The following is a 15,226-nucleotide window of genomic DNA, read 5'->3' as shown; positions in this document are numbered from 1 at the left end:
AAATGGCAGAACCAACAAAATACCATAAACAGGCTATAGACCTGAAGTTTGTTTTAAAGCTGAGATGACACGCTAACATTTTTTTCTAAGCTTGTCGCATCGTGTCAACCAGGCGTACGAATTGCGTTTTGTTACAACTGGACATAGTTGTATTGTACGGCTGTATCATAAAATATAGATAACCAAACGCAGAAATGACAGACAGTTCTTTCATCCAGCTGATTTTTAGGTTATAGAAATAAATAAAATTTGTAATTTTTGCTGTTTAGTTCAAGTAGAAGTAATTAAATTAATGAGCATACGTTTCATTTCAATATAAGATGGCACAGTGCGTACTGTCCAAAGTAAGTCGCGTTATTAATGTTATTATCATTATTTATTTACACTCAATTGTTCACCCTCTTCCCAAATACTTACATAAACTAAACATTCCAGTTGGGCAGCCTACGATTAGTCCCTGCCGCGATCCTGATGCAATCGTCACGCACGACGACAAGCAAGCACTGGAACCCTAAATTCAAGAAGCTCCGCCGCGAGAAATACCTGAAGGTGGAACTGCCGGATTATAATGAGGATACGAACGCGCTTCCCAAGGAGAAGCTGAGGCAAAAGATGAAGGAGCGCGGACTCATGCCGCCGCGCCCGTGGATCGAGCGCCCGTTTTACATCTCAGCTACAGGTATATCAAAATCTTTCAAGGCTGGCGTCCACTAGACTCGCCGAGTCGAGAAACGCGTAGCCGCAGAAATTCGCCTGACGAGCAATACGCGCGGAGAGTCGAATCGTCAATGGACGCAGTTGCATAGAAAATATAGGAGGCGAATTATTGCGATTTGATTCGATTCGCCTCGGTGAGTCTAGTGGACGCCAGTCTTTAAAGACCTGAGCAAACCGGTGGCCCAGCGCAGATCACCTAGGAGGATTTACTCCGTGCAGCGCACACTGACGAGGTAAAATCCCCCGCGATACCGCGACCACGACACACCAGAGAGCACTTTGGCGCAGGCCGGGGGATGCAGGGGCATACCGCCGCCTACCACAGCGTGTACTCTATCAAAGTGATCTGTGCTGCGCTTCGCCGGTTTGCGCAGGCCTTTATCCTCGGAGTAGTATGTAGTAGCTGGCTTGTGAGTGATTAAATCAGGTTTAAAATTTAATTATATGTCAGAGAGTTATCATTCATAAACAATAGTGTAGGCCAATAACTGTTAAATGTATTACTTTTGTAATTTGTGATTTTGAAATGTTTATGCAAGGGTCAGAATACTTTTAACATGAGACAAAAAAAAATCACATCGTTTTGAGTAGATCTGCTAAGCTTAAGATTCTAAATAAGAATCATTTCCTTCACTTTGTATGGTGTTGTTTGTTTTGTTTGTATGTAATTTATTAGTTAAATTCTAATGGCTTACTTAATTTTCTGGTCCAATAAACATGTGTTTTTGAACAACTATTTAATGGGGTATCCATGGACAAGACAGACTGAGGCATCAAACTCGGAAACCATTTTATTTTTAATTCATTGACCCGGGATTGAAATGGATTTCGTTTTCTTTGCGGTTACCGATTAAAGGACTGTTCTATTGAGATACCATTTTATGCCTAATTCCTTCCGGCTTTTATTTGTGTGGAACGAAATTAACCAGTTATATTGATTATATCAAAGCAAGATAGAACAAATAAGTATTGCTGTCTCTTTTAAACGTCTGAGATTTACCAGTATTATTTTGTTATCTGCACACCATACAATTTCGTTCCGTCTTCTTACCGGTAAGGAGAGCAAGCAATGTTTTTTAATTTGTGAGTGTGGTTATTGAATGAACGAAATAATATAACAGTTATGGAATGATATTAGCAGGTAATTCAATAATTAGAAGTTTTTATTATTGGAGGAAGAAAACACTAGTTTGTTGGTTGATGAATAACTAAACCTACCTATGGGCCATACACATTAAACATTTCCATCCCATAAACTTACTCCATTTTTCAGGCGGTGCCTTCGAGCCCTACGTGCCCCCAGAAGGCGACGGCAAGGCGTCCCTCGCGTCCACAACCCGCGTCAAACAGGCCGCCGAACTCCTTGAGAAAAAATCCAAATCCATGATGGCCATCCGCAAAATAAAGTCCTTTGAAGAAGATTTCGAGTCCAAAATCTTCTGCCAACAAGCACAAGACATTTATATAAAAGCCCATGAAGCTTTAGCTAATAATGATAAAAGGGCGTTGCAGATATATGTTACGGAGAAGGCGTATGGGGAGTTCAGACATAATTCACACTTGAAGACGATACGGTGGAAGTTTCTTCAGTCGCTGGAGCCACCGAGAGTGTGCCATGCAAGGTGTACGGATGTTGTTAGCAAGGAGAATATATTTGGACAGGTAAATTATCTTTTATTTTTAAGACTGAGTTAGTGTTTAATGACTGACTGAAAATTCATGTGGTACAGTAGATTGGTTTGTCTGGGGAGTTTTATTGCAAAATTTGGCATCCTTTCAGTTAAAATAACTTTTAGTGACATAACCTCCTAAGCAAGGACCGGAAAACCCCTCTTTACGCTTAATCCTATCCATTCGGTAACCCAATCGATTCGGTTACCGTATCATTCGGTAACCCTATCATGCTGTTACCTGATTGTAATGGTAAGCTTATTGAAACGGTAACCCTAACCTTTAACCGAGTTAATCTCAAAACCCCATCGCGATAGGGTTTTTGTTAGGTGTTTTTAACAGGTTTTTATTCAGTTATGGTAACCTTTATTATCGGTTGCTTATAGGTTTGCTAGGTACATCCGTATTTAGTGATGTGCCGTCAGTAAAATACAAAAAAAATAGTTAATTTATTAATTGTTAACTTTGTTAATTTTCTTAATTTAGTTTTTTTTTACTTTTTTATTTATTTACTATAATTCATTTATTTTATTAATATTATTTATTTTATCAATAATATTCATTTTATTAATGTAGTTTATTTGATTAATAATATTCATTTTATTAATGTTATTTACATTATTTATTTTGTCTATTTTGTCTATTTTGTCTATTTTGTCTATTTTGTCTATTTTGTCTATTTTGTCTATTTTGTCTATTTTGTCTATTTTGTCTATTTTGTCTATTTTGTCTATTTTGTCTATTTTGTCTATTTTGTCTATTTTGTCTATTTTGTCTATTTTGTCTATTTTGTCTATTTTGTCTATTTTGTTTATTTTGTTTATTTTGTTTATTTAATTTTTTATTTTTTTAAATATATTTTTTAATTTAATTTATTTATTATATTCTGTTTTTAGTATTTGTTGTAACAGCAGCAACAGAAATACATAATCTATGAAAATTTCAACTGCCTAGCTATCACGGTTCATGAGATACAGCCTGGTGACAGACAGACAGCAGAGTCTAAAAAAATACTACATACATTACTACCTACTACTACCTATTTCCTTTTACTCTTTCGGGTTTTAAAAAAATCCCGTGAATTGTAGAAGAAAGTTTTATTGGAATGTAGAAAGCATACTAAGTTGGGCTAAAATTTACTTGAATACGAAGAAGAATAAACACAGAAATTTTATTCTTAATCCAATAGATTTGAATTAGAATAATTCTTGCACTCGTTATTTTAGAATAAAATGTAAGTTAATAAATCATGTCACTTTTATTTAAATGAAAAATAAAAAACGGAATATTTATTCCTAATGTAGGATTATTCTAAATAACGTCTTATTAAATTAGAATGTTATACTCAATTAATTTAACTTTTGTAGTACAATGTATAAAGTTAGTAAAATGAATTTCATCCCTCTTTTCAACGGTCGGATTGATTTGAATTTTTTTTAACGTAAAAGATTATATTGTGATAGATATGTACATTTTTTTGGAGCCTTCGAAACGGCGATGATAATTTGATAATGAAACTACATATAATGTAAACTGCGAAATTATAATTATGATGGTTCAATGTATATTCCTTTGCCAATTAAGTATGTATTTTGTTTATTATTCTTATCAGCCTTGAGGTCTTTGCGTATGCTATCTCTTTCACACCTACGGAAAGTGAATGAGATAGCAAATTACAACAGGTCAGAAAATAGTCCTACGCTTATCACTATATTTGCAGAATGTCGCAGATCGCAGCATGAATTGTATTGTATTATTTGCTGTGTTTCCACTTGAGACCGTCATTTATTACTCATTGGCAATAACAATAAGATTAAGTCGTGGCGTGGTGAATTTTTTGTCAGCATTTGCTAAACACGTGCGGTAGGCGGTGTGTCAAACGATATTAATACCTATTCATTTCCGTCTAATAATGAGTACAAATTTTAAATATCAGCTGAACTTTTAAAAACACAATGAGTCTCGGTAGTAACTCGGACACTGAAACTACATACTAAACATAATTCGAAAACAAAAAATCATGAATACTTTCCCCATTTGTTCCTGCCCAACGTGACCGCCGCGATACATGAGGTGGGGACATATGGGAATGATTTAAATGAAGTGCCTATTCCCATCTGTGCCCGGCGGAGAGAAATAGGAATACACCATATCGAGCTATTCCTTATCATACCTTTAAAAATATATTTTTTAGGGTTCCGTACCCAAAGGGTAAAAACGGGATCCTATTACTAAGGCTCGGCTGTCCGTCTGCCTGTCACTAAGCTGTATCTCAAGAAGCGTGATAGCTAGGCAGTTGACATTTTCACAGATTATATATTGCTGTTGCCCCTATTACAACAAATACTAAAAACAGAATATTATAAATATATAAGTTGGGCTCCCATACAACAAACATGATTTATTTGCTGTTTTTTGCGTAATGGTACAGAACCCTTCCTGCGCGAGTCCGACTCACTTGGCCGGTATTTTATTTTTTTACATTAAATTAGGCACATTGAGCCATTGAAGTGTTTCGCTATCCACCATCCGAGCAGATCAGCTGAATTGTACCTGATGATTTGATTTAGTTATCAGATTAAAAGCAATACGGGTATCGACCAATACAAAGACTATGCGGCAGTAAATTAAATTCTTAAGATTTTATTGAATAAAATTAGGTATAAATTAGACAACTATTATTATTTACTTCTATCTATACGGCACCCAGACTACATTTTAATCCAGGAATATTATTAAGAATATAAAATCATGATTACATTTACTTGATTAAGAATGAGATTATTCTTATTAAATTTTTTATTTGAATAATTTTGACGGGAATAAATCAACATGATTTTATTCTTAGGAATTCTTATTCAAATAATGATTTTATTCTTGAATGCCCAACACTGCTTACTAAGTATGTATCTATTTAATTTAATCAAAATTATTTCACCTTTCCAATGTTACAGATACTTAATAAATATAATGAATTCTGGTATTAATGAAAGATTTGAAGTACTAAAATAAGGTTATCACTGCTATAGATAATATATATATTTTCTGCTCGCTGCATTAAGCAAAACAAGGTAAATTACGACTTTTAGCTGACACAACTTACCGCATCTGAAAACGTTTAAAAGTAATTGTTTATTATAAAATAAGCTCATAATAACTAGGTATTATGTCAGTTGTCAACAATGGTTAAATATCTACCACACTACCACAATCCGCTAACGCATGTATCTTTATCACAACGTGATTTTTTTAATCACTCTATCTAAAGATAAACTATAACTACCAGTAAAATTACTAGTTAGGTTAAATTTTTTCCTTAAATCAGTCTTTAATCTGTAGGTACATACCAAGTTTGAACCCGAAAATAGAAAAATAATATCTAAGTAGCATTAAAAATATAACTAAACAATAACAGATATTGCTAGGATAGGATGGTGTTTACTTGCAGGAAGCCCTTTTCTAAAAATTCCAAACTAGAATTGCTCCGAAATGAACAAAAACAATAGGAACACACAGGTATAAAAGTATAAAGATAAACAAAGGAATGGCCGCGCTGCGGCTGTCGCTCCAAAATAATACTGTAATCGCCCAATAATGTTTTCAATTTTAGCTTAAGGAGTCAAAGTACAATATTGTTTGAATTGACAATAAGCGAAGTTACCGACAAAGAAACATGTTTGTGCTGGAGACTTAATAGACCGCCCATGCCAACCACGGTTATTCAATAATAAGTTCAATTAAAGTGTGCGTAAAGATTACAATCGTTTGAACTGGTTCAAAACCTTATTATGAGGTAACTGAATCGACTGGGTTTTTATTTCGGTTACCGGTAACCGAGGTTAACTCGATCTGATACGGTTACCGAATCAAAGTGTTACCTTATCAGACGGTTACCGTTATGGTAGGGGTTTTTATAACCACTTCTAAAATAACCCTATGAAAAACCCCGGTTAAGGTAACCGGTTCCGGTCCCTGCTCCTAAGGTTTGCGGTCCTAGCTTATTCAGTTCGATGAAATTGATATCATGTTAAAATTTCAAACACAACAAATTTAACTCTATTTCCTACATTATAGGTTCAAATTTTATTAGCATAGCATAGTTATAGTTGTTAGTAATGTCTAGAGTAGTATAGCGCCATCTACTTAGCTATCTAAATTGCGGCTGCAATTTGGCACATTCGCACTAGGAGTTTTTTTTTGTGTGTTGTTATTAAAATGGCACCAATACTTAATCTTTTGCAGGTTACAGTCCGCTTCCACACCCAGCAACAGCTCGCCGTGTACGACCGGTTCGGTCGTCTGTTACACGGCAGCGAGATCCTCGCCAAGGACGTGCTCGAGTACATCGTGTTCGAGAAGCATCTCTCCAACATGTACGGGACGTGGAGGATTCACCACAAGATTATACCAGATTGGACGCCGCCTAAAGAACCTTCGAAACTTACTAGGGTGTTGGAGGAAGAAATTGTGTCGTTGCCAGCGGAAACCAATGAAAGCGAGACGGCGGTTGTAGCTAATAAGTGATTTATATTAATTATATTCAATAAAATAGTTGTTAGATTACTTTGTTTTTTTTTTATTGCCAGTGACCTAGAAAAAGTTATTTGTCTATGGTTAAAAAACGTTGGTAAAAAGGCGCGAAATGAAGTGGAATACCACCCTAAGACATGATTTGCATTTATTAAAGAAAAATATGCGAGTTTCTAAACGCGGGTAAATAGTTCTAAGATTACTTTAGCCTTTTTCACTTTTGTCTATCATCGATATCTCCAAATAATCTTATTAAATGAGCTGATCTGAACCTTGTCCATGATTAACCCCTAAAAATGTATATGGGCAAGTCTTCCAAGTTATACTTGGTCAAGCAGATCTTGTCAGTAGAAAAAGGCGGCAAATTTGAAAAATGTAGGCGCGAAGGGATATCGTCTCATAGAAAATTTGAATTTCGCGCCTTTTTCTACTGACAAGATCTGCTTGACCAAGTATAGTTTATATATATGTCTGTAATCTGGCAAGAGTGGCAAATAACAAACGATATTTATCAACTTGTTTTTTTGCCTTAACGCAAAAAAATTCGATATTTCAATCATACATCATACTGCCCTGGCCGCGTAGCCAACGTGCCAATCGCTAACGCTCCGTAGCGATCGAAACGCAACTGTCACTGTCGCACTTATAAGGAAGAGTGATAGAGAGACAAAGCGTTTCGTTGTCGAAGCGATAGCGATTGTCACCTTGGCTAGGCCGGCTGTATGTTTGTAGTATTGACTTTATGGTTATTCCAATAAGGTAGAAAATCAAATGTTTCATCTGCTGCAAACATCAAACTTCTTGTCTCGAAACGAACATCCAAAACAAATTCCAAGTTCTTTGTTTTTATGGAAGTAATAACTAAAACCACACAAGTTAATAACACTATTTTATTTCATATACTCTCCGAGCATAAATCATTTGCTTTACAATATTTTTAATAATAAATTACTATTGACTAATTTAACACAAAATTCGACAAATCAAATGCTATAGCTACACATAGGGGTGCTGTATAAAATTTTGTGTAATGTAAGTCAAATACAACCTTTTTTGCCACATAAGTGGTTGCCAGAATAAAATAAAATAAAGACTTCTAAGTTCTTTATGTTTATAACAAGAATATATTTATTCATGACCTGATTTTTAAAGAAAAAGTTTAAAAGAGTGGTGAAATGTATACAAAACTTACAATCTGTTACCAGATCTTAAAATTAGGTTCTATAATATTAGGGTCCGCTCCACAATTCGATAAAAGTAATTTAGTTAGTGCAGTCTTATGTCTATGGAAGGCACCAAATATTAGTAACTATTAAGTAACTATTTACAACTATAATACTTTTTTGTACAACTCTGGACATCGATAAAATAACGAGAGATTTATAGTACAGATGATTACAATCATTCTAATGGAATGATTTCATGGCATGCATTTGTACACTCGTGCTTATTAGGAATATTTTAGTTGTACAATATATTATTTAGGTAGGTTAATATCAATATTTTATACGACTTTGTGTGGATTTTAAAATATTTATAATGGATAATTATAACGAATACTAACAAATTCTTAATAGTAATCGGTGTTTTTGTCATGTTTCTAAAAACACAAGTGTCTAAATATACTCGGTTCAGAATTGTGATCATGTCAAATCTGACCTGATGTCAAAGTAGTGGTGATAATTTGATAAATAACCGATGACTATTCAAGAACATCGTTGTACTGTTCCTGTTTTATTACTTTTCAAATTATTGCTACATCTAAGTCAAATTAAGCGTAATTTTACATTTTTAATTTTAAACTCACTCGCAGTTAAGCGTTTGTTCCCTAGAATATACACTTTAAGATATCTTAACAGTCTCTGCAACAAACTTTGCGGTTGATGGCGTCATAACTTCTTATTGAGTCACTTAAACTTCAAGATTTTTATTATAATAAATCAACAAATCTCTACAGTGAGGTGACCCGCAATCGATTTGCGGTTTGACGTCACATTTTCTAATTGACGAGTAACTATATACTTTTTTATTACAATTAATCTTCAACAGTTCGTGTGCTCTGAGGCGACCCGCAAACCTTGCGGATTGATGTCATATCTTCTAATTGAAGCGTCATTTACACTTCAAGATGTTTATTACGATAAATCTCTCTCCAATGCGGCGACTCGCAACCTCCTTGCGGTTTGACGTCATATCTTGTTGAAGAGTCACTATATACACTTTATTTTGATTAGAATAAATCTTCAACAGTTCGTCTGCACTAAGGCGACCCGCAATTGCGGTTTGACGTCATATCTTCTGATTGAAGTGTACGCCATATTTAATTTTGGACTGAACATTTTCGTAGTTCCTGCAATAAGAAGAAAATTAAGATTAGGTTACATTTTTATGTAAAGTACATATAAGGTCCGTTAAAGTAAGACCAAAGACGTCGAGGGAGCAGAATAAGGTTTAATAAAAAGAGTTATAAAATCGGCACTTTTATTCTGTGACTTTAAAATAATTAAAAGTGTATGTACGCGACGCAACGTTTGCCACTGAAGCGATTTTTAGGGTTCCGTACCCAAAGGGTAAAAACCCTATTACTAAGACTCCGCTGTCCGTCCGTCCGTCCGTCCGTCTGTCACCAGGTTGTATCTCATGAACCGTGATAGCTAGGCAGTTGAAATTTTCACAGATGATGTATTTCTGTTGCCGCTATAACAACAAATACTAAAAAGTACGGAACCCTCGGTGGGCGAGTTCGACTCGCACTTGTCCGGTTTTTCCCCCGCAAAGGAATTAAATCTCTCATTATTTTTCGAAAACAGTTTACAATTTTAATCATAATAAGAAGGGGTTTACCAAGAAAATTATTGAAAAAAAAAGATTGTGTAGTAGATACTGTACCTGGTCTTGGTCGGCTCCTCCACTAGCGCCGTGTTCACACGAGTGTGGGCGCGGCGGGGCGAGCAGAAGGCTTGGGCGGCAGCGGCGGCGGCTCGCGAGCCGCTCCTGTACTCGCACCCGCTCCGTTACCGCTGTGCAGCCGCAGCCGTTGTACCGCTTGCAGGTTATTTAGAAAATCTGGAATGGAATAATATTGTTAGAGAAAAAAAAAACACATTCGTGCCCTCGAGTTAGACAGCCGAACTAGATGGCGCTGTATAGCATAATATACTTAGTGGAAACCAGTGGAAACTGAATAGTCAAATTCATGTATGCACATAGCGCATGTCACATTCAAAGCATGAAGTTTATGTTACAGTTGACACCTCTTATCTTATGTATGATGGCTACATACCGGGCGGGTGGTGGTGCAGCGGCGGGCCGGGGCGCAGCGCGGCGCGCACGCGGCCGCTCGCGTCGCCGCGGCTCGTGCTGCTCGCGCCGCTCTGTGACAATACAACTTTACATTCTAATCAAATGTGAAAATTCATTATTAAATACCTACGAAACATACGGTACGGTGTTATACATAATTTTCTCAAACATGCAATGAAATATTGATGTTATGTTCCTTATAATAGGCTGCGAAGTATGACGTTTCAGGTGCGGCTAGGACAAAAGGTCGTTAATGGAATTTCATACACATCTTGCAGGCCTAGGCCGGCAAAGTCCTCTTTTTTAATTTTCATTTCACAGATATTTGTGACACAGCATCGTGGCATTCATCCATTAAAAAAAACTAGAGGCAGTATTTGCTTTATGGTTCGTAATGACACTCTGCCACTACGCCTATAAAAAAAACAAAAAACAATGTTTGCTATAGACGGTCAAGCAAATCTTGTCAGTAAAAAAAGGCGCGAAATTCAAATTCTCTGTGGGACGATATCCCTTCGCGCCTACATTTTTAAATTTGCCGCCTTTTTCTACTGACAAGATCTGCTTGACCAAGCATATATAATTTGCAGTTTTATTTGTATAAAATCAACATGAACTTAATAAATAATACATTTTAAATTATAAATTTAACTACACAAATAAAAACATTTAAAATATTTCATCTAAACGTTAGCGGTAAAAAGGTCTACTCAAACACGCGTAGTTATATTTTTTAAATTGTTATGGAGGTAAAGTTGATTAAGTTGAAAAATATTCATTCTGTTTTATTGGATTTATGGTGCGTTCATGCGTTGTTAATTTTTTGACTTTAATATGAGTTCCGACGAAATAATGAAATTAATATTAATTGTAATCGTAGGCGTTGGAATTGGCAGCGTAAGCAGAATTGATTTTAATAACTTGCTGCCTCTGCCGCCAAGTTAAAGACGAAGTATGTATATGGTTGCTTATGGCAATTTTATTATTTGAGAAACTAAGAAAAATGGCTTACAGTTTATTAGAAATTTGTGGCATATTTTAAATGAATGTAACTACAAATTCGTGAACACTGTGGAAATTATACTTATTTACTCCGTGCATAAAGCAACGATGTATGTGAAACATGATATCAACATGAAAGACTATGTAAACTTATGTGACGAAAACGACAGTCAGGCGGATACAAGGCGAAAAAATCAAAGATACATGAAAATATACGGGTAGTAAAAATACACGACTCGTGTAAAACATACGCGTGATAATGATATAGGTACGTGTTGGTTATATTTTGGGTGTACTTTACTTTTAGTTTTTTCTATAAATAAAACTTGGGTATCGTGGATTTTTTATTTTATTTATTTCAATGCATGTTTGAGAAAAGCACTATACATACCTCGGCGGGAAATGGGGTTGCCCGCGCCCGTGCTCCGCGCTTTTCGGGGGCGTTAAATCGATCTAGCTAAGTCTTTTCTCTGGCTAAACGAGGATTTTTGAGTTTTTATAGGTTTTCAGAACACAGCTCGTCTCCCAGATATTTAACAATTACGAGTAGACTGCGAGCGACCCGCTAGTCGAATTTTCTGTTCATAAGTGCTTCTCGACACAAAGCGGAAAAACGCGTTATTAAATACAAGTGTACACGTCGTAGCTCACACTGGCGAATGCGTTAAACGTCCCACAGACATTAGCAAGTTCAATATTAAGTGTATGTTACCTGAGCATCGGCGTTATCATCGTGCAGCCGCAGCGCCATCTCGCTGAGCGAGTCCAACTCGTCATCAGCACTCAACTCGCACTCCACCTCTGTTACTTCTTCGCCCCCCGGTATTTCTAGTATGTTACCTGAGCATCGGCGTTATCATCGTGCAGCCGCAGCGCCAACTCGCTGAGCGAGTCCAACTCGTCGTCAGCACTCAACTCGCACTCCACCTCTGTTACTTCTTCGCCCCCCGGTATTTCTAGTATGTTACCTGAGCATCGGCGTTATCATCGTGCAGCCGCAGCGCCAACTCGCTGAGCGAGTCCAACTCGTCGTCAGCACTCAACTCGCACTCCACCTCGGTTACTTCTTCGCCCCCCGGTATTTCTAGTATGTTACCTGAGCATCGGCGTTATCATCGTGCAGCCGCAGCGCCAACTCGCTGAGCGAGTCCAACTCGTCGTCAGCACTCAACTCGCACTCCACCTCTGTTACTTCTTCGCCCCCCGGTATTTCTAGTATGTTACCTGAGCATCGGCGTTATCATCGTGCAGCCGCAGCGCCAACTCGCTGAGCGAGTCCAACTCGTCATCAGCACTCAACTCGCACTCCACCTCGGTTACTTCTTCACCCCCCGGTATTTCTAGTATCAGGAGTCGCGCACCATCTAACTCCTGTAACAATGTAATGAAATACATAAAACTTTAAATACATATTAACATATAATAAACCTTCGAAAGTTTAGAGTCAGACTATCTTTGCACAGACAGTCTTCAACCTAGCGTTTTCCCGGCCTAGCGCCAGGGTCCGCTTACAGACAGTAACGGACATAAATAAAACTAGCAGTGGGTTTTCAACCTAGGTATTATTACCCCAGCTGGTCTACGGAGGTAACAAAATCGGCTCCTAACAATGTATTATTTCTTTTCACCTCAGCAGCTCGAACAAGGGTACTTTGCTTCTTAAAAACAGTGAGCAAAATGCGATTTTGCTCACTGAGTGAGACAAAATTACATTCAAGTTACCTTTATAGTCAAATGTCATTTCAACATGCGGGGTCTAATACAAGTTCGATATACTGGGGTTCTATTATCTCTGTCCCTCTAGGTATGTTCTCACTGCTTAGGGTGAAAAATTTTGTGTACTACACGAGATCAAAGTTATTTACATCTCGTGCGCTTTTGAATCCCTTACTACGCTCAAGATTCTAAATTAGAATTTTATTATAGAATCTTTCTCTTGCACGGGACTCAAAATAAGCACTCGAAGAAATATCAAACTTTGATCTCTTGTTGTACAAATAACTATTTTGTTATTTAGTTTTAATGATTTCAAATTGGCCCCTACACGTTAAAAGATTTCCCTAACAAATCACAGGGGTAACCATATTAGAAAGAAACTCAAGATGCTAACCTGAACAGGTGTATCCAGTGGTAAAGGCGCAGCGTCCCTCAACAGTCTGTACCGCGAGGCCCTCGGCAGGTATCTCCTCAACACCGGCCTCAACACGTGCGCGGCGCGGCGTTGAGGCCGACAACGCACAGCGACGACCTTCCCCGCGACCTCGACGCGGACGACGCAGCGTCGCTCAACGACGGCCTCGCGCCCGCTTAGGACCGTGGACGGTTGGGAGGGGTCGATGGTTGAGCATTCACCCTGAAGACAAAGATATATTTCATTTAGTTTCGTGCTATTAAGATTTAGCCAGTTGTCAAACTATGTCGCATGAAAACTTTTGAGTCTTTGAGGTGTCACCCGCTCAATGAGACCATTACGCTGGGTTAATCTACTGTGGCAAAATGGAGATGTTGATGTTTACAAATGTTATATTTATTATGAATTTCTGTTACTAAACTGTGTTGTGTTGTCGCATATAGTAAAATGACAGCTTGCCGAATTTATTACTCAATCGTCCTGATTTTGAACCAATTTCGTGCTAAAATGTTAAATTGGTTGGGGGCTATTCATAAATTACGTCATTTCAAATTAGGGGGGGGGGGGGGGCTCTGGACATTGGATGACGGTAGCATGATGTAGGAGGAAACGGGGTCATTCGAAGCATGATTTTTGGATGATTTTAGAGCGGGGGGGGGGGGGGGGATCGATGACGTAATTTATGGACAGCCCCTTGGACAAATTAGGAGACAAACGAACTGTAATTCTAATTGAGCATTTGGGATATAAAGATAAGGTTATGTCAATGTGATATAATACCTGATCGTCTCTCACGATGACGTCATAGTTGGGGCAGGGCAGGTTGAGCCGCTGCAGCAGCCTCTCGACCAGCCGCCGCACCGTGAGCGCGGCGTCGACGCCGACGACCGACGACGCGCCGTCGGGGAGGACGACCCGACAGAGCGAGCATTGGCCGGACATGTTGGATTTTACGAGCTGGAGTAAAGAAGGATTTATTGAAAATTAAGTGCCCACTCGACAAAACAGCTTACAAAGGCATCTAGTCTCGGTTGTAATATGACAATATAAATACCATAACTTTTAAAACTAGTGGCTAAAACAGGCATGTATTTGGTGGGTAAGTACACCTCGTATCTAAGACCCAAGCCAATTTTTGCGCTTTTGAATTTGGAACTTTCTTTTATTTCTATAAGAGTTCATATTCATAACTCGCATTTAATTTGTACTTGTACAAGTACGCAGGGACTTACGAGGTTAACCAAAATGTAGTGGAGTTAAAATTATATCCCTTTACTAAAAAATCTAGTTGGAACTGCACACCAGTTATAACAATGGAAAAAAAGCCAATCCGGCTCAATGTCAATAAAAAAAAAAACTTGTTAACTAGACTGGAAAATTAGGCAATTAAAGTAGCATGTACCAAAAATAAACGTAAACACGTAAATTCATAAAGCAAACAATGCTCCGTGAAAACGTAAAAACCAGAAAACAAGCGAATAAAAATCTAATGAAAGTTCGCTAACCAATCTATAAATATAAGTTAAATGGTATAAATAAATAGTGCGATTATGAGCCTTGTCATAAGGGATTACGGTTCATATTGTTCAGACAATGGGTTGTGATAAGGTGATGGATGGATGATGTAAGGTGCACACACTGAAAACTGACTATCATTATGATAGGCCTTTTAAGGAACTACGCCTCAGGGGTTGCAGACATGTGATATTATGAACTAATAAAACAATTTGATTTAAGTATTTTCTAACGAAACGAAACGCATGTTTAATGTAAGTTGTTGATTTAAAAGAAATAAAGAGCAAAAAAGTCATTTTAGTAATTTTTTGCATGTTTCTGCTCCATACAGCAGCAGCACAACCGAGGTATGAACCC

General features: G+C 37.5%; 2 protein-coding genes across 3 annotated transcripts in view; one reads left to right on the top strand and one right to left on the bottom strand.

Moving 5' to 3' along the window:
• Positions 1-205: 205 nt before the first annotated feature.
• LOC134806758 (large ribosomal subunit protein mL45) lies at positions 206-6,920 on the top strand. Its single transcript, XM_063780081.1, has 4 exons — positions 206-344; positions 436-679; positions 1,991-2,379; positions 6,631-6,920. Exons 1-4 carry the CDS (start codon positions 321-323, stop codon positions 6,910-6,912), a joined length of 939 nt encoding a protein of 312 aa, XP_063636151.1. The 5' UTR covers positions 206-320; the 3' UTR covers positions 6,913-6,920.
• A 5,500-nt stretch (positions 6,921-12,420) lies between these two features.
• Positions 12,421-15,226, bottom strand: part of LOC134806903 (regulator of G-protein signaling loco) — a 122,426-nt gene continuing 119,620 nt past the window's right edge. For both annotated transcript variants that reach the window (XM_063780330.1, XM_063760003.1), the window contains exons 10-12: positions 14,135-14,311; positions 13,334-13,576; positions 12,421-12,594 (exon numbers count right to left, since the gene is read on the bottom strand). In XM_063780330.1, the coding sequence (XP_063636400.1) occupies positions 12,436-12,594; positions 13,334-13,576; positions 14,135-14,311 (579 nt within the window). In that variant the 3' untranslated portion in view covers positions 12,421-12,435. The remainder of the gene's footprint in view (positions 12,595-13,333; positions 13,577-14,134; positions 14,312-15,226) is intronic.

The sequence above is a fragment of the Cydia splendana genome, chromosome 1 (genome assembly GCF_910591565.1).
Source record: "Cydia splendana chromosome 1, ilCydSple1.2, whole genome shotgun sequence".
Lineage (NCBI taxonomy): Eukaryota > Metazoa > Arthropoda > Insecta > Lepidoptera > Tortricidae > Cydia > Cydia splendana.
Note: the sequence above shows the minus strand (reverse complement) of the source record. Positions and strands in the feature narration are given on the sequence as shown.